This window comes from Pseudorca crassidens, chromosome 4 (assembly GCF_039906515.1).
Source record: "Pseudorca crassidens isolate mPseCra1 chromosome 4, mPseCra1.hap1, whole genome shotgun sequence".
Taxonomy (NCBI): domain Eukaryota; kingdom Metazoa; phylum Chordata; class Mammalia; order Artiodactyla; family Delphinidae; genus Pseudorca; species Pseudorca crassidens.
The window spans coordinates 51,672,741-51,691,635 of NC_090299.1; the positions used below are offsets into that span (position 1 = coordinate 51,672,741).

The window sequence follows — 18,895 nt, forward strand, 5'->3', positions numbered from 1 at the left end:
AGGAAGCCTGTAGCTCCGGGTGCTGTCGGCAGTCTTCCAGCAAACACATGGGGAGCCAGCTTTATGGTAGTGCACACCTTCAGCTGGGTCCCTGGTGACTCCAAGTTGCTGGATCTAGTCTGCCCTGAAGTTGGCCCCACGACTGGACTTGTAATTTACATGAGCCGACACATTCTAGTTATTACTTGTGCCACTGGGACCACGGCAGGGCAGAGAGATTCTATCACTAACATTTATTTCTTTTTCCAGCAAATCCAGTTAATTTGCTTATTTTGTATGTTTCACTTACTTTTTGACTTCAAAATAGGCCTCTCAAAATAACAGCCTTTCCACCTGGCCTAGATCAGTCACATCCCACACAACTCCCATCTTCCATCCCTGTACACTGTGAGTCCCACATCTCTGCTCAGGCCCTGACCTTTCCCCTTCACACCTGCCTTTTCAGCTGCCTTTTGGCCATCACAGATGGATTTTCACACCACACCTCCACCTGAACACAGTCCCCACTGAACTCCTTTGCTCTGGTCTACTTTCCCTCCCTTCCCCTCATACTTCCCTCATATCCCACCCCACCCAACAACAACCAGTTCTCTACTCCCTGAGTCTGTGCGCCCAAATATCCCAACCTGTCTTGACTACTCCCTTGCTTTCATTCCCCCGATCTAATCAATAATCTGTTCATGTTATCCTACTTCAGAAATGTCTCTGGAATCACCTCCTGCAACCTCCCCTCCCCTCCGCCTCTACCCAACTAGTCTTCCTTCCTTTCTAACCCATCATCAGCCTTGGCACAAGAATTAAGGTCTTGTATGACTGATGAACCAGTGTGATGCCGTCAACAACACGCCCCTCCGCCAACAACCTCTGTTCTCAACTTCCTGCCTTTCAGAATCTAACCGCACACCGTTATAACACGTGGAAAGGTGCCATCGGTGTGAGCTAGCCCAAGGGGTGTAGTGATCAAAGAAACAGCCTAGCTACCAAAAAGTTATTTCAAAAGAGCTAGCCCCTGCATTTTCTTTTCAAGCACTAGGAAGAGGATAGATTAATATACATCATGGGAATTCTTAAAGTCTGTTTTCTCTTCATTTCCCTCACCCCTTTCCCACTTCCCACTCTGCACATTTGTATCTCCTGTCTTTGCCTTCTTAAAAAGCACCAATGCCTGATCCCTGGGCCTTTCCCCCTTTTCCTTTTGATCCGGTGCCACATAAGCACAAGTAAACCAATTTGACTAAGCAGTGTTTTCCTTAGAAATGGGGAAGGCAAAGAAATGGAGTGGGTAAAGCCAAAGTCTCCTTTATGGGGCAGTGAGGAAAAGAAAAGGCTGGAAATACCGTGTGCTAACAGCTCTTGTCCTATGGCTACTTCGGATCATTTCCAGTAACAATCCCTGCCACCCACTCCCGCTGACACGCATGAGGTGCTATGGCCACATCTGGAACTTCACACCTATGCTGTTTCCTGTGTTGTTACACATGCCTTCTGGGTAATTCATACTCTTCTGTGAAGGTTTCATAATATGCAGGTAGTTACTCTCGTCTGTCTTGTAGCACTGAGTGTATAGTTCTATTAACAGTCCTTTCCATGTGTTGTATGAGGGTTCATATTCAGGATAAGGTTCAGGAAAATGGCATTCAGTTTTCATAAGATTGTTAAGCGGATAAAAATATTGGACCCCTACCATGTAGGTTATCTATTGCCACCTGTTGGAGGATGGAGAAGGTATCTTGAGATCAGACTATGAGGCAGGCAGCTATTATATAATCCATGGATACGCTTATCCGGTAACTTACAGGATGGGATCAAGCAGACAACGGTCTGGAAGCATTCACAGCTGCACTCGGCATCGCCGAAGGACCACTGGGACAATTTTATAGTTCACCTAGAGAAACAGGAAGTGCATTCGTTAAGTCAAGATTTATGAATGGGTAACTAGTCTTGTGGGTGCCAGGAATACGTCAGGGAAGGTCTTCATCATTGCTTGGGGACTAACAGAGCATAGAGGCCACCTGGTCCTAATGATTATTAAACAATTAACTACAATGCCCTTGACAGAGAAGTGATTTACCGCACAGTACAGCCCTGGGTAGGGCAGTGGAAGGACGGGAGGAACTGTACGTGCCCAAGGTGGCATCAGTTGTGCTAGCAATCACACACCACCCCAGAACATTAAATAATACCCAAAAACGCATTTCATGAATAACAAAGGCAAGTCCATTCTCACCTTAGGATATTGCCTGTGGGTGAATTTGGGGGACATTCTAAATTGTTTGCAGAAAAGGCAAGGGAAAAAGCCTATCTCAGGAAGCAGGGTAAACATGAGGAGTTACAAATCGCCTGGCACAAAAGAGTGCCTCGAATATTTGTTGCTGAATGAATTAGTCTACCTCTATCACCTTCATCCCAAGGGCTAGATCCAGACAGAGGGCAGGAAGACGGGGCTTGTTGCAAATTGAAGATCCTGCCTCCTTTCTACTTTGAACAAGTAAAAGAAGTGAAAGTTAGATAGATGGCTTTCTACCACAGACTTTAAGATCAAGAATCACAGGATGATACTGTCACATTCTCTTAACCAGGTTCATAACTTGTGGAAACTTTTAAACAAGTTAACACATTTAAATGTGTGACAAGAAGCATCAGATGGGTTCTGATTCACATAACCCGCCAGGCTGACCCGTGAGCCTTACAGAGCAGAGCCTCTGTCCCGTGCATTTGTGTAGCTCAGGCTCCTTCACATAGTAGATGCTCCAATAGCTACGGGACAAAGCCTGGCTGAGCCCACAGTCCTCATTTATCATAGTGGGGGCTAATACTACTAATAAGTTGTAGGCATGGGATAAAGGATCAAGATATTTGCCTATGTCAGAGGTTTTAGAGTATGACTCTCCTACCTTGGCTGCAAAGTGGCAGCACCTAGAGCGTTTTAATAAATATTGGCCCCATTCCGTATTAATTCTCTTTTAATCGTCTGGGGTTCTGCCTGGGCAAGGTTCTAAAAAAAACAAAACAAAACCAAAAAAACCCACAACCCTCTCTACTAAGCACCCAAGGCTGAGACCCACTGCTTTAGAAACTATCGAAGAGGTTCCGGCGGTTCGAGAGCGCGCCTCCGTGCTCTCGCGAGGAAGTCCGGCTACCGGAAGTGCTCGGAGCGCGCGCGCGCGCGGCGGCGGCGGGAGCCGAAGTGCTGGGGGAGAACTGGAGGCAGAGGCTTCCCGGGTCGCGTTGCCTGCCGTGGGGCATCTGGCAAGTACCGCCACCCTCCGGGCTCTGTGCGAAGGGCCGGGGGCGGAGGCGGCGCCGCCGCCGCCGCCGGGCCCGGGCAGGGCGGCCCGGGGGGCCCCTGCCGGCCTCCGATTAGGGGTGTAGTTGCAGGGCCGCCCCCATGTTGCGTTTCCCGACCTGTTTCCCGTCCTTCCGGGTGGTGGGAGAGAAACAGCTTCCGCAGGAGATCATCTTCCTGGTCTGGTCACCCAAGCGGGATCTCATTGCTCTGGCCAATACGGCGGGCGAGGTGAGTGAACCGGCGTGCAGCCCCGAGGACACCGAGCCCGGGCCACCTGTGTACCCCGCCCCTTCCTCCAGCCCTGCTGAAAACTTTAAGTGAATCTAAGGGGCCACATATGGGAAAGGTCATTTATACGCCCACCTCCCGCATTTTATGGCCAGAACAACAGTTTTCATGCAGCTTAACGCAGTCGTACAGTCCTGCATCCCCAAGACTTTCAGTTATTTGTTAAATGGGCTTTTTAAAGGCTCATGTGTCACTCATGAGCTAGACATAGTAGTAGGTCCACAGAGTCTGCAGTTAGTTTACTTGCAGTTTAGGCAGAAGAAAGATGAGTTATTGTCAGACTTGAGCTGCGAATGTGCGTGTCTGTAGCTGCCACAGAGGATGTTTAAGAATCTTTATTCTGTTGTCCAAGTTATACAGAATGGGTTGGATAGCCATCACTGGATTCCTGATGGAATGTGCACGAGTGTTGTCAGTTAGCATTTCTAGTTCACATTGTATTACGCTTCATCAGGTGTAAACGGGTTGTAGCTTTCTGCTGAGAGTTTTGTTACTTGGCAGCCATGTTGTAAGGAAACCTTCACCTTGGCTTCTTTACTCCTTTGGCCTTTTGGCAGGGTTCCTGATAGTTATCTGGCCGGGTGAGAGTTGTGTGGTGTGCAGCCAACCTTGGAAACTAGGTGGTAAAGAGAACTTAGCAGTCAGGGAAACTTAGCAGCCTGCAAAACTGTGTTGACTCTCATGACCTCGTTGTCAGGGTATTGATATCTGCTTTCTCAAGGCCCTCTATGAAATCTTCTAGTCTCCCTCCACTGCCTGGGTGTTTTGGAATGCTGTCCTGGCCCTGAGAGGAGTGCAGTTAGTACAGCCACAGCAGTAGGAGAGAAGGGAGAGAATAGGAGCGTCACTGTGATCAGATGGATAGATGTAATCAATTGTGGGCATTTGTTGCTTCCGTTTTCTCAGTGAAGAAGATGGGGCGCTGTTTAGGTGTAAGGATGGAGAAGAAAATATTGGAATTTTGAGGAGAAAAGAGAGGTATGAAAAAGCTGACAAGTGGACTGGTGAAACTTGGTAGGATTGTTCGTCAGTATTAAGAGCCACATGAGGTTAGTGATTTTGTAGTGAAACTAGTGAGCATGGTTGTATGTCTCTTCTGTTCAGCTGTATGGGTGCAGGCGTGGTTGGGTTTAACCAGAGTTGTTGTGACTAGCTGTGACAAAGCAAGAGAGATGCAAGGGGGTTGAAGTTATATGTAAGAGGAATGATTGTAATGATGAACTTTGGATTGTAACCTGATTAAGTAGGGAAGTGAGGTCACGTGTTGGGTGAGGGACAATGAGTTGGTCAGTGGTAGAGTCCATGGCTTGTATGTCTTGGTGAGGTTGAAGAATTGAAGCTGGGTATCTGGGATGAGCAGGAGAGATACAGGTGGTGATGGAAAGTGGGAGGTTTGCAACTGAAGATTATGGCAGCATTTGTAGTTGTTGGTAATGACAAGGTCACAGGCATGACCCTGAGAGTGACTGAGGTGAGGTAGAGGATGTGATCATTGAAGAAGAGGTAGTTGAGCACCAAAAAGCCAGGACATTGTATCTCTTGAAATCGCCAAGAATGATGATGAGTAGTGTTGGAAAGCGTGAGTGAGCCAGACAGGAGTCCAAATCTCCCAGGAATGGGCGGGGGGGGGGGGGGGCCTAGGAGGCTATAGGTGACTGCAGTTAAGAGGGATAGCAGGTGGTATGGTCTGATTGCATATGATTCAAAGTTAGAGGATTTTAGAGAAGAGAAGAAAAACCAGCCAGAAATGACATCAAGGAGGAAATCTTTATCTCCTAGCCCAGTAGTAGTATAGGGCACATGGTGTGCAAAACGGCCACCACCTGAGAATCCTGTAGGGAAGCAGTGTCCTCAGGTGAGAAGTACATTTCAGGGAAGACAGTGAAGATACAGGGGATCTTGATACCTGACCATGAATTCCAGAGGGCACAGAGGAAGGGTTTCAGAAGTAAGGAAAGTCAGAGATGGGCTCAGAAAAGAGCACTGGGTCTCGGGGATGAGCGATTCCTTGGGAGTCCTGGCTTCCCTGTAACCAAGAGTGAAGGAAGGATGCTATGAGATAAGGCAGGGAGTGGTAAAGCTGTGAGTACAGGAAACTAAGAAGGTGTGTGTGGGGGGGGGAATCTTCAGGAGCACATGCAGTTCGAGGCCTTTTCTTCATTTCTACCGGTTGTATAGAGGAGAGAGTAGGGACAGTTTTACTTTTGAAGCACAAGGAGCTCCAGGGCATCATCTTTATCCTCCAGGGTGGGAATATACCCGGTGGAAATGGAAATTTAGAATGACTAAGTGACTTGTCTGAGATCCATGGCCAGTAAGTGACACAGCTGAAATTGTCTGATTCCAAGTTTAGTGTTACTTGATCTTACACAGCTGCCTTTCTGGTTCTGTTTGTGTCCTTTATTGCTTTTTTCGTTATCTTCTTGGACAGCCTTATTCCTTTTCTAAAAGGTAAGTCTCTTATTGACATGAAAGTTAGGAAGTGTATAGGGTACAGGGTTAAATTAGACCTTGTTTCAGCCATTTCTTTGAAAATACCTTAAGTTCATTCAGACACTTTTGTCTTCGAATTTCTTCTGATAGCTAAATATTATATTTGATATGATTTTTAAAAAAATTTATAGTGGGGATCTAGGTATATTTAATTTTTGGAAACGGATTTTTTATTATTTGCCATTATTATCTGTTTTGTCTCAGGTTTTACTTCATCGACTTGCAAGTTTTCATCGAGTTTGGAGTTTTCCACCAAATGAAAATACAGGAAAGGAAGTGACCTGTCTGGCTTGGAGACCAGATGGCAAACGTAATGATAGTATTGTAAAAAATACATTTTTGTTTTTCAGAAGGAGTATTCTGTAAAGAGAATTTATTTCCAGAAAGAATTTATTGTTCTTATTATATACTAGAATTCTAAATTTGGGAACTTTGCCTTTTTTTCAAATGCTTTAAAGTGTTTTCATAGAACTCAGATTAATTCTACCATCTTGTTTCTTGGCAAAGATATCTCTAAAACGAAATCTGACTTCTTGGCAAAGATAAGGCTGAAAAGAAATTTGGTAGGAATATACAGAGTACTTTGGTTTTGTTCTTTCGCTGTCGTGTTGTCCTGCACTGTTTGCCCTAAGCTTCATTTGTCACTCACTCGTCAGTTCAGTACCATCATGGCCCTTTTCTCCCCAGAATGTGTTTTAGCATTAAATGAGTGGCTCATAAATATTCTCTCTGCACATTTGGCTTGCCTCACCTGAAGGACTGTCAGTTCTGACCCGCTTCCTGCAACTTCTGTGTGATCTTACTCCTTTTGGTGCCCTGTATGTTGTAACTTGCTGCATTGTAGCTCTGAGGACTGAACTCTCCTCTTCCATGTGTTGTTACAAGGACAGTCATTGTTTGAGCTGTTGTACATGTCCAGTCAGCACAGGAAAATGCTACAAATCATACAGCTTAAAGTTCATCTGTATCATTGGTGCTTAAAAAAAGAAAAAGAATTGTTTTTGTAAAATGATATGTACTCCTCATTGCTTACTTTTTTTCTAGATAAATATAAGTATGTAAAAATGCCCTGAAAGCCTGTCACTTTACAGTTAACAACTATTTTTGTCTGTACTCATTTTGCTCCGTTCTTGTTTCATCTTTTACGTAAAAACAAAGTATGTGTAAAATTAGAGAACTTTTGTAAGTAATAATTTGAGATCTTGCACTATTCATCCAAAAATGCCACGATCTCAAAAATTATGAAAGTCAGTGTGTGTGAAAATGTATTTAAGTAGATGATATTTTTATCATTAAAAAATGTCTTGTGATTTTCGACAGTAAAATAGGGGGTTTTTTTTGGTAATGATTATTTCAAGATTGCTTTAAATCGTTTTGAAGAAGAGGAGACTTGGATTGCCTCACATCTAGCAAAGCTGCATATATTGGTATACAGTGAAACTCACAGCCCTCTATTTAGAAATTCTTCAATTTGATATGTTAGGACGATGTTAATGACTTATGTAGAGAAACTATACTAGATAATTCAGCCACAGTGAAAGGAAGAAGACCCATCGGTATTTGATGGCCCTGTTCATTAAGGGTTAGAAATAAAAAAGGAATAAAAAACCTTCCAAGAACCAAGCAGATGGAATCACTTTTCCGCTTTTGGGTGGGGACCAATATGTCTTGGTGATAACGATATTATTGTTTATTTGTTGATGCCTGTTCAGTATTTTCTGCTTGGCATCAAGGTTCCAGTCTAGAGGCTGTGATACGTAAGATGTTAAGAACAGTACACGAGAAAGTAGTAGATTGCTCATGAAAGTTTGAGCATTTGAAAATAAGCGTAGGTAACAGCATAACTATATGCAAAGATATCTTTTAGTTTTTTAATTATTTAAAGCAAGGATTTGGGGGTTAAATCATTTCTATGATTATGTTGTCTTTAAAATAGTAAAATTGGGGAAGCAATGAAATACCTATTTTTCTCAAATATTGCACTAACTTATTCTGATTATTTCTTCTTTAGTTTTGGCCTTTGCTCTTGCTGACACCAAGAAAATCGTTTTGTGTGATGTAGAAAAACCTGAAAGCTTGCACTCTTTTTCTGTGGAGGCTCCAGTTTCTTGTATGCATTGGATGGAAGTGACCGTCGAGAGCAGGTTGAGTAATAAAAAAAGAAAAACCCCAGTAGTCACAGTAGTATGTTTTTGAAATTCTCATTTTTTAAAAGTGGAAACTTAGGAGTATCTGGGTGTTGAGTATGTGTACATTGCATTTAACTTTTTGTTTTAAGCTTATCAAGATGCAGTTTTTTTAATGCTCTGTTGGGTTTTTTTTCTCTTGAAAAAATCTCTTTTCTTATTGGAGCAGTAACGCCTCAATGGCCAAGATTTTTCTTTTCAGTTATTTTTAACGGTTTGTATCGATGACTTATACATTCAAGGAATATTAATTAAAATCATTGATTAGCAAATTGAGGTTCTGTTTTCCTTTTCACCATATATTTCACCTGGAGCTTTGTGTTTTTGTGTCCCAGTGAATATCCTTAGAGTACAAAAAGTGCTGAATTGAGCATTCTGTTTTGATGCTGAATGGGTTCTTTCTGTGTTCATGGTCCCTATAGTTTCCTTATTTTGTGAAAATAGTTTTGCCTTAGTCTGTGAAGTCAAGTACTACGCCAGGTTTGCAGTAAAGATGGCTTAAAGAATCAATGGGCTTAGTGAATACTGAAAATAAAAGTTTCTTTTTTGAGGAAATACGATAATTTTCTTTTCATTCTAATTAAGTTTTAAGTTAATATCAAATGAATTTGTAAATCCTGATTATTAATTGACAAATTTCCTAAGAAAGGGACTGTAAAGCATTAGATAACAAGGTCTAGCCTGGGGTTTGAAATTCACTGTAGATAAAACAGTGATTAATCCATCATCAAATAAAGGTTGTAAATGGTCATGTGAATTCATAGAAGATTAGAGGAACAGAATATACCATGTAATTTCTATCTCAGTCCAGTTACCTGCTAAGTGTATTCCTAACACGCTTTTCATTAAGAGTTCAGAAATATTATGTGGAGATTCCAGGGTCTCTCAGGACACTACTTTTTCACCTTCTTACTCATTTATTTCCAGCCATATTCGGAGATAGGATTGAAAAAAAGGGGGGGGGATAAATAAGACTGTTTCAAAATACGTGGTGTCATCGTATGTACCTGCTGGGTTTTTACACCTTCATATGTATGTAAGCTATAGAAGCCATCATTACATTATATAATAATTGCAGTGTTCTTTACAGTTACTCTTGGATCTCATATGTTCAGTGTTGGTTCTTAGAGGAGAGTTAAGTCAGTCAGTCTGTATCTGGTGCTGATACTGAATACATTTGAATACATTTCATATGCTGAGAAAATTGTTTATAAATATTTGTTCCTCTAAATGTAAAGTGGGTAGGCTGATTTTTTTTTCCCCAGAAATAACGTTATAAGTAAATGAAGAAATTCCAACTTTTCTATTTCTTGTTTGTGATTGTTATAGTGACTATTTTACAGTGATAAACTGTGTGTGGCATCTGTTTACTTGGTAATGTGTGATGTATAAAATTGGGCATTTAAAAAAATTAGTATTTTTTAATGGAAAGAAAAGTAGAATCTTTGTTTTTATAATACTTGTTTTTGTTTTGTTTTCATCTTTTTAGTGTTCTAACGTCCTTTTATAATTCTGAGGATGAATCAAATCTTCTCTTACCGAAACTTCCTACACTGCCCAAAAAGTAAGTATCAGAGTTTAATTTCATTGGAATTAATCTTGCAGATTTCTTTCCTTTCCTTTTAACACTGACAATTTTCTCATGTGTTTTAAAAAATGCATTTCTGGTTTTTTTCTAGTTATAACAACACCTCAAAAATATTTAGGTAAGATATGCCTTTTTTCCTTGCAAGTAAGATACTCTTTTATTATTTGAAAGATATAGTTAAAGATAACCCAATTTATGTTTATATTTTAGTGAAGAAAATTCTGATGAAATTATTAAGCTTTTGGGAGACGTCAGGTAAATCTTGCAGATATCTTAAATATTTAACAAGTCTTATTTTCTTAAATTTGATATTTGATATTTGAGGCAGTTTTTAGACTAAAGTTCCAAGGACAATTTCCTTATTTGTCATGTTATTTCATTGCTGACAAATACCTCTGAACAATAAACAGACAATATCTATTATTTACTCGTTCTTATTCTATGATACTTGGTTGTGTCAAGTTTAATATTATGATGTACTTTCATTTTAAAAAGTAAAGGAGGGTGGAAGTGCTAGAGTTTCTAAAATTTAAATTTAAATGTTCAGGTTCTTTAAGCACACTTAATGCATTTAGCATCAGAGCCGTGATAAAACTGTTGGCGCTTTATATTAGCTGGAAAAGAGATGATTTTGTTATTGAGAGTATACAAATATAATCATCATTAAAATAATATATTCTTATTTTACTGTAAACTGATGTTTTTTTAGGCTGGATGAAATTTATAATCATCATTAAAATAATATATTCTTATTTTACTGTAAACTGATGTTTTTTTAGGCTGGATGAAATTTATGTTGTTCCTTTGAAAGAAAGGAATAAGCCCAATGTGATTGAGGCTTGGTGAATTTGTCGCGGGATTCAGTTCCCCCACAAGGAAGCTTGAACATGCAGATTATGTGAGGGCAGGAGCATGTCTTGGTGTAAGAACTCGCTCCTGTCTGTTCTCCTCAGCTTGTTGCATTATTTTTAATTAGGCTTAATATTCTTGTCCTTGGAGGAAGCTCTGCATTTATTGAGCTTTATGCTTATGGAATGTTCAAAATTGCTCGAGTCACTGGGGTAAGTTTTTCTTTAAAATCTTCCTTTTTGTTTCTCTTAGAATACAGCAGCTGACTGATTTATGGAAAAAGAATAAAACATTACTTTTTTTCTTAATTTCAGTTATTGGAATTATTTGTTCTTAAGTGTTAAAAGGATAATTTTCCTACTAAGAATAGTGATATGATGTCTGTGAAGATCAGGGGCTCTTAGTGGAATTAGTCAAAAATTTTTTTCTTAACAAAAAGATTGGTATGATACACTGGATTATGATTTAATGTTTTTCTAGTCTTGTGGTGTTTAAGAGCTACACTTTGTGATTGGAATTTGATAAACATCATCAGAAGCAATCTTATGCTCAGTCTTGGTCTTCTCCGTATCTTTTTCTTCTTATTCTTACAGTTCCCTAAAAGGATAGAAAATGTTATAGGCTCTGTGGGAATGTTAGTTCTCCAACACTTAGTTTGGGCCCCTTGTTGGGGGTGTGTGTTTGTGTCCTTGCAACTAAGAGGACACATGCCTTCATGTGCCACGTGTGTGGCAGGAGCCAGGCATGTGTTTCTGCTTTTTAGAGCTCTGAATATTTGCCTCCTATATTGTAAGCAGATGCAGTCTAGCAATAACACTAAATATAATGGAGATTTGACTGTTTTACAGATTGTTGGTACTTGTCTTGCATTATGTCTATCAAGTGATTTGAAATCATTGTCAGTGGTCACAGAAGTTTCCAGCAGTGGTGCTCCAGAAGTTTCGTACTTTCAGGTGAGTACTGGAACCTAATAGCAGCGGAGGGTAAATATATATTTTTAAAGGTTTTATAGTTTTTTATTATCCATTTCACTGGATTCTAAGGTCATCAAAACAAAACAAAGCAAAAAAATCGACTTGGAGCTTCTAAGACATATATAGAGTCCTACTGGTGAATACCTTACTATTCCAATGGCACAGCATAGTTATGGTCTATTAATGACTATATTAACTCATTGCTATACCAGTTCCATCTTTGTACCAAGTGTTTTCTTAGGATTCTGACCCTAATAATAATAAAAGCTAATATTTATTAATTGTTTAATATGTGCCCAGTACTGAGTGATTCAGTATAATTCATTTGAATCCTCACAATAACCTAATAAGTAGGTACTATTATCCCCATTTTATAGTTGAGTAAATGGGCGCACAAACTGTAATTTGCTTGGTGAGCATTGGAAAGTGATGCTGCACAGTCTGGCTCCAGAGTTGGTGCTCTTAACTAACACATTGCCTCTTGTGTAACATGACTACTTAATGTTGGGAAAACCCTTTTTCATTGTGTGCTGTTTGTATCATAGATTGTGGAAACTGGGCTCCTGTAGATTATTTAGATTGTAGCCTTGTCTTCAAGAAAACCTTCCCTAAAATTTCATCGCAGATAACCCAGCCACTCAGCCTAAGAACGCATGAGCTCTCAAACAAAAGTAGGGTGAAAAGATGCAAGGTGTGATGCATGTGATGCCTTCCAACATGCGTTGTATTCAGAACATCAGAGAACTCTTAACTTCCTGACGTTTGCTGGAACAGTTGTTCATATTTGCTCTTCATCTTAAGGTTCTGTGAAAATGTGATTTCCAGGATTGCATTTGGTGCTGTAATAAAATGATTCACTATTAATGTGAAATTTGTAATAGGTATTTTTCAAACTCTGTTGAGATAATTCATGTACCATTGTAATAGATATTTCACTTGTATTTATCAATAACTATAATTCCTTTAACATTTTTACAGAAATTTGTGATCATTTTTTAAATTCCTCATAAGAGTGTTATAAAATAGATTATTACATTTATTCTAACTATGTAGAAGGGGTTGCTCACCTCGAGAGGGTGATCTGTGCATAGATAGACACTGCAGATTAGAAAATCCTAAGATTGTATTCTGTTACTCTCCAAACCATTATGCTCAAAAGGAGCAGAGTCTGGCATAGTCTTTCTGATATGTAGTTAGACTTTGACTCTTCTTTAAAAGAAGTAAATATGTCTGCTTGTAACTTACTTTATTATTTTGATTTGACAGCTTGAAACCAATCTATTGTACTCTTTCTTACCTGAAGTAACTCGAATGGCCAGAAAGTTTACTCACATTTCGGCTCTTTTACAGGTATTTATTTATAGCTTGTTTTATGTGACTGTTTACTATAAATTTCTAATGTTCTGTAAATAAAAAACTTGAAAATCTTACTTCTTAAAGCAACTTTATGTGGCGGAGGTGTCTAGTCTGATAGACAAGTTTATAATGTCTGTTAAAGCAAGAAAGAGAAATTTAATTGAAAATCTACTCTTACCCATCTCTATTTCTCCAAAGGAAAAGAAAAAAAGTAGTTTAAACCTTTTTAAACATTCTCATAAATGAAACAATATTTTGGAATTTTAAGTGTTTTTACAAATAAAGTAGTATGGAAAACATCATATCAGTTAGCTTTTGTACATGATAAATGCACCCCAAATAGCTTGTGATTGGTGTTTTAGTCGACGATTTGGGCTGGGCTCAGCTAGAAGGTTCTGTTGTTCTGGGCCAGGTTCAGCTATTCGGGGCTGGGCTTGGTCGTACATTGGTGGTCAGCTGGCTGGTCCAAGTGTCCCATAGCTGTGATGGCTTTGTCTGGACTGCACATTCCTCACCTCCCAGCCGGCTGGACCAGGCTTGTTCATGAAGTGGTGGCCACGGCAGGGGTGTCAAGAGTGCAAGTGGAAGCATGCAAAACCTTCTGGGGCCTTAGACTTCTGCTTTCGTCACACTAAGCCCCAAGGCCAGCCCGACTGAAGGACTGGAGAAATTGAGTCTGCATCTGCATAGAGGAGCTACATGTACTTCATGTCAAAGATTTCTGGAGATCAGTGTCTTTTTAAAAGGATACTGTTTGAAAATTGAATAGTTGACCAGTCAGCATTTTGACAGTTACTGTATATAAAATGCATCTTATATGTAGAAAGCTGGAAAATATCTGTTTTACCAGATAAAAACTGAATTTGAGAAAGTTTGATAGTTAAATGATTATCAAGTGTTAGCTATAGTCTTTTCTTTCTCAGGCTTAACTGAGTTAAAAGTGATTTATAGTAAATTTTGGATTTCTTTGAGACAGTTGACAGTAAGAAACATGTATTATTTAGTTAGCATGTAGACTTAAATATTTTTTGCTACTTTAATATTTTTGTCTTCTTGTTAATAGTATATAAATTTGTCACTGACATGTATGTGTGAAGCATGGGAAGAAATATTGATGCAGATGGATTCTCGTCTCACCAAGTTTGTGCAGGTAATACGCCTGGAGTTTCCCATGGAAGGTGTTAAAGAATGCACGTTATCCTTGTTTACTTCATGAAGGACATGAGAAAAATCAGTCTGTTTTGTAAAAGGCTCAGATCATGATTTCTTTCAAACGGTTTGGTCTAACCTCATACTATTATCTCAGAGAGTGATACACCAGCTCTTCCCCTTGGTACAACTTAGGTGGGGACAGGATTGTGAAGTGGAGCTGGTAGGGCTTGGGGATTAAGGACAGGAGTTGGAAGAGCTTTCTGGTTGTTTTCCTGTAACTGCTATTCAGATAATCAATTTAAATATGAATTTGAGAGAAGGCTAAGGGTAATAAGAAAGGGAGACATGTTCCTGTAATTTTGAATAAATATGCTTATAATTTAAAAAATACCTATTACGATTTTATTGATCTTTCTCTAGGAAAAGAATACAACCACATCAGTGCAAGATGAATTCATGGACTTGCTGTTGTGGGGGAAAGCAAGGTAATGAGCTCATATTAGGTACTCTTGCTTTTCCTTCTCTTTTTAAAGTAATTTATTTCAAAAGCAATTCACATTCATTGTAAAAAAAAAAAAAGAAAGAAAATTCTGGTGCGCAAAGACCAAAAAAGTAGTATATATTTTTCTAGGCATTTTTATTCACGTATTTATTTTTTACATAAATGTGATTGTTCTGAGTGTATGTATAATATATGTAAATATATTATATATGTACTTTTTAAATGTATACAAATTTTAAAATTCTTTATAGCCAAATCAGTCTTTTCCTTTATTGTATTTGCCTTCACAATATTCTTAAAAAGATCTTTCCCATATTAAGTGTTCAAAGATCTGTATTTTCCTCCAGAGATTTTTTTGCGGTTTATGTTTTTATTCCATTTACATGTTCCAGATGTGATTTATTTGGTCATATGCTGTGGAAGACTAACTTCTTTTTTTTTTCAGTGTTCAGGTAATTGCCCAGTATAATTCATTGAGTATTACACCTTCTTCTTACTGGTGTGAAATACCATTTTAGCATATAGTACATTCTTATATCTACTTCAGTCTGTTCCTAGACTTTATTGTTTCCTGTTTTGCCCATTTCTTTGTGAGTACAACAAAGTCTTAATTTTTGTTGGGCTATTTCTTTTTATTAATTTTGTTTAAAAATCTTGTTTGTTCTTTGAAATTTAAACGTTTTAAGTGATGCATTCAGATTTTGAATAGAGGAGACTAAAAATACTTTCTTTTTCATTGTAGTGCTGAACTTCAGACCCTCTTAATGAACCAGTTAACAGTAAAGGTGCGGTTATCTTTTATTTTAATGGCTATGAACACATTCTTAATTTTTTTTAGAATGGCATATAGTATCTTACTTGTATGCTGAATACTTTTTTTTCTCTTAATTAGGGCTTAAAAAAGCTTGGCCAATCTATAGAGTCATCATATTCCAGTATACAAAAATTGGTTATAAGTCACTTACAGAGGTATGAAGGTGATGTAGACTCTTTTGGTATTGCATCTACACGTACTTGGCATTGGTCTTCTTTCTGCAACCTTCTTTTCATCATCTGGCATTCTCTGTTTGAGCCTCTTCTGGCTAAAATTGTTGCATTAGCATTTGAGGGGACTCTTGGTGTGCCCAAGATTTAAAGAGTCAATAATGGTAGTTCTGCTTTATGAAATAACTTTCCAACATCTTTTCACCACCCGAGGCCCTGTCTGGGCTTTTATCTCACCCAGACAGCCATGAGGTATGTCTTGAATAGGGCATATACCCTTTTTTGAGTGGTGAAATTAAGTAAGTTTGTATATCATTTTATATGTTATGTAAAAGCATGTATATATTTTTGCATTTAACTCCTTGGCAAGGTGTTGGTTATGATTATCCTCATTTAGAAGAAACTGAAGTTCAGAATGGTTATATATTGCTGACCCAAAGTTATTAAGTGTCAGAGCCAAGACTGTCCCAGATCTTCAAGTCTCATGCTGTTTCTAGCTACAGCTACCTCAGTGAAGCAGTTTGCAGGTAGATGTTCAGTGTTTGACTTAAATTTTGATAAATTTCTTTATGCTGAGACCCTGGGCCTTACCATATCACCTCCCGTTTTGATCACTTTAGGACCCTCTGGCCTGGTCTCTTCCAGTCCACACTATGCCCCTCAAATATATTCTCCACAGTGGATCTGATCATGTTACTCTTATTTAAAAACTTCCAGTGTCTTCCCATTTCTTAGGACTAATACCTTTGGATGGCTGCCTATCTGCTTCACCTACACTGGTGGCCTTCTCAAACTTGACAGTTTTTCTCCTACCCGGGGCCTTTGTACAGCCCTTTTGCTTTCTGGAACACTCCCACCCTGTTCTTCACTTGCATTCTCTAGCTCTCAGCTCAAATCTCACTTGTTCAGAGAAGCCTTCTCTAATTCCCAGATTAGATCAGGTTCTTCTGTTAGACCTGCACCTGGTGTGTTTCCTTTAAGGCATTTATGGTAGTTGGAATGATATACTGTCTGATTGTATGGTTATGACCGTCTCCCCCATTAGACTGGCAGTGTCAGGAGGACCCTTTCGTTTTGTTCACCATTAAGTCCCCAGTATTTAGCATAGTGCCAGACCTAAAGTTGGAGCTTAATAAATATTTGTTGAATGTTAAATACATAGCTGTTGGGTGAACAATATGACTATCTTAAAAGTGCCAGGACTAACTGTGGAGCATAATTTGATCTTACAAAGTTTAATCTTGTGGTCGTATATTCATCTCACTAGTCATGACAACCAAATGTTCTTCTACAGCTTTTCAAAATAATTTTGAGAAATAATTATTTCTCATAGAAAGAAAAAGTTACTTTCAGTTTTTATTTCTGAAAACTTAGAAATATTCAAGCAAGATAGTAGCTGCCTGCCACCTTGACGATGGTGTTTCTGCTCTGTTTTTGATAGTGGCTCAGAGTCTTTATTATACCATTTGAGTGAACTGAAAGGAATGGCTTCATGGAAGCAAAAATATGAACCTCTTGGACTAGATGCTTCAGGAATTGAAGGTGGTAATATAATTCCTCAATAGAATGCATTAAATCCTCCCTACTTATTTGACAAATGATATTTATTTATTTACTTCCTTTTAGATGCTATTACTGCAGTGGGTTCTTTCATACTCAAGGCAAATGAACTTCTTCAGTAAGTATTGGGGATACTTGAATATTGGAATCATTAACTTGAGAATGTTTTACTTTTTACTTATAAATAAGAACCTAGCAAATTGTTGTGATTTTCTAAAAATGAGTTTTTAAGTTTTTATCAAAATTATACCTTTACATGATTAAAACAATCCAATAGCACAGCAGTTTCATACATTAAAGTGGTATTTTCCTGTCCTGCCCATCCTCACCCCAGGTCCTCTTTCCAGAGGGAATCCTTTTAACTATTTCTGGTTTTAGGTCTGTAGGTTACTTCCATATTTCTAAATTGTATGACTGTACTGTCTTTCTTTTACTTACCAGTTTTGAAAAATTATTCTTCTCTGTATGTCTGCCTTTCCTAGACTCTGCTTGCTTTCTCCTTGCACAGTTCTGCCTTGCTCACATCCTCAGGCTCTCCGCCGTCTCAGGGGCAGTGTCACACCCCTGGAACTGCCTCTGTCCCTGCTGCCTCCTCCATTAGCCTCCCCCTGCCTGCACCAGCCTGCGTGCGGGCTCCATCTCGTGCAGCCACCGCCCTGGCGTTTTCTTCATTGCTTTCATGGGTTAGATCCTTACTTCCAGGATCTCCTCTGTTTCTTGGTTCATTTAATCACTTTGTGGAAAATATCTTCCAGTAACTTAGAAAACGGATGTGTGAGGGTTAGCTTTGTGTGTCCTTTTGGGTCTTTTCTCCTTCTGCCACACTTAATTGATGGTTTTGACTGGGTATAGATTATGAAGGGGGATTCATTTTCTCATAGAACTTTCAAAGCTTTGCTCCATTGTATTTTGGCCTTTTTGTTGCCAGTGGACGGTCTGGTGCTTCTGATTCTCATTCCTTTGTGTGCTATTTTTTTTCTCCTCTCAAAAAGCTTTATTCATCCTTGATATGTTGAAATTTCACAATAGAGTTTTAAATGTGGGTCTTCTCATTTGTTGTACTCATAATAAGAAAATGCCATTTTAACCTGAATTCTATATTGTATTATTATTTTGATAATTTCTCCCTCTCCTTTTTTTAAACTAGATTTTTGTTCTAGAAATCTAGTTAGTCAGATATTAGACTTCATGGATTGATCCTCTATGTCTTTTATTTTTACTCTCATTTTTTAAAATATCTTTGTCTTTTCTATTTCCTGTGAAATTTTCTTGAGTTAATTATCCAATGCTATCATTCATCATAGACAATTATTGAGCATTTAACTATGTTTTAAACACTATTCTAGATGCTGAGGGTATAGTAGTAAACAAAACTGATAAAAAAAAATCTTGCCTTCATAGATATTATATTCTTACATGATGAGACAGACAATAAAGAAATGAATAATTAAAACATACAGCAAGTCAGATAGTGATAAGTAGTGGTGGGAAAAGCTAATGAGGGAAGGAGGACCTAGGGCATGCTGGGGGTAGGGGTGCAATTTTTTGGTCAGGGAAGACCTCACTGAGAAGGTGATGTTGGAGAGAGGAGGGAGTGAGCCCTGTTACTTTGGGGGCAAAGGAGACAGCAAGTATATGAAGGCCTTGAGTTTGGAGCATGCCTGGCATATATGA

At 38.8% G+C, this 18,895-nt stretch overlaps 1 protein-coding gene across 4 annotated transcripts in view; it reads left to right on the top strand.

Moving 5' to 3' along the window:
• Positions 1-3,229: 3,229 nt before the first annotated feature.
• ANAPC4 (anaphase promoting complex subunit 4) overlaps positions 3,230-18,895 on the top strand; it is a 41,461-nt gene continuing 25,795 nt past the window's right edge. The window contains exons 1-15 of one of the 4 annotated variants that reach the window (XM_067735667.1): positions 3,230-3,249; positions 6,275-6,380; positions 8,082-8,214; positions 9,746-9,820; positions 9,936-9,962; positions 10,055-10,099; positions 10,821-10,905; positions 11,542-11,646; positions 12,934-13,017; positions 14,087-14,173; positions 14,596-14,660; positions 15,420-15,462; positions 15,570-15,646; positions 17,103-17,203; positions 17,288-17,339. In XM_067735667.1, coding sequence (XP_067591768.1) covers positions 8,183-8,214; positions 9,746-9,820; positions 9,936-9,962; positions 10,055-10,099; positions 10,821-10,905; positions 11,542-11,646; positions 12,934-13,017; positions 14,087-14,173; positions 14,596-14,660; positions 15,420-15,462; positions 15,570-15,646; positions 17,103-17,203; positions 17,288-17,339 — 878 coding nt within the window. In that variant the 5' untranslated portion in view covers positions 3,230-3,249; positions 6,275-6,380; positions 8,082-8,182. Of the gene's footprint in view, positions 3,250-3,288; positions 3,518-6,274; positions 6,381-8,081; positions 8,215-9,745; positions 9,821-9,935; positions 9,963-10,054; positions 10,100-10,820; positions 10,906-11,541; positions 11,647-12,933; positions 13,018-14,086; positions 14,174-14,595; positions 14,661-15,419; positions 15,463-15,569; positions 15,647-17,102; positions 17,204-17,287; positions 17,340-18,895 lie in introns of those variants that run through there. The other 3 variants (XM_067735666.1, XM_067735665.1, XM_067735664.1) reach the window with 3 other exon arrangements.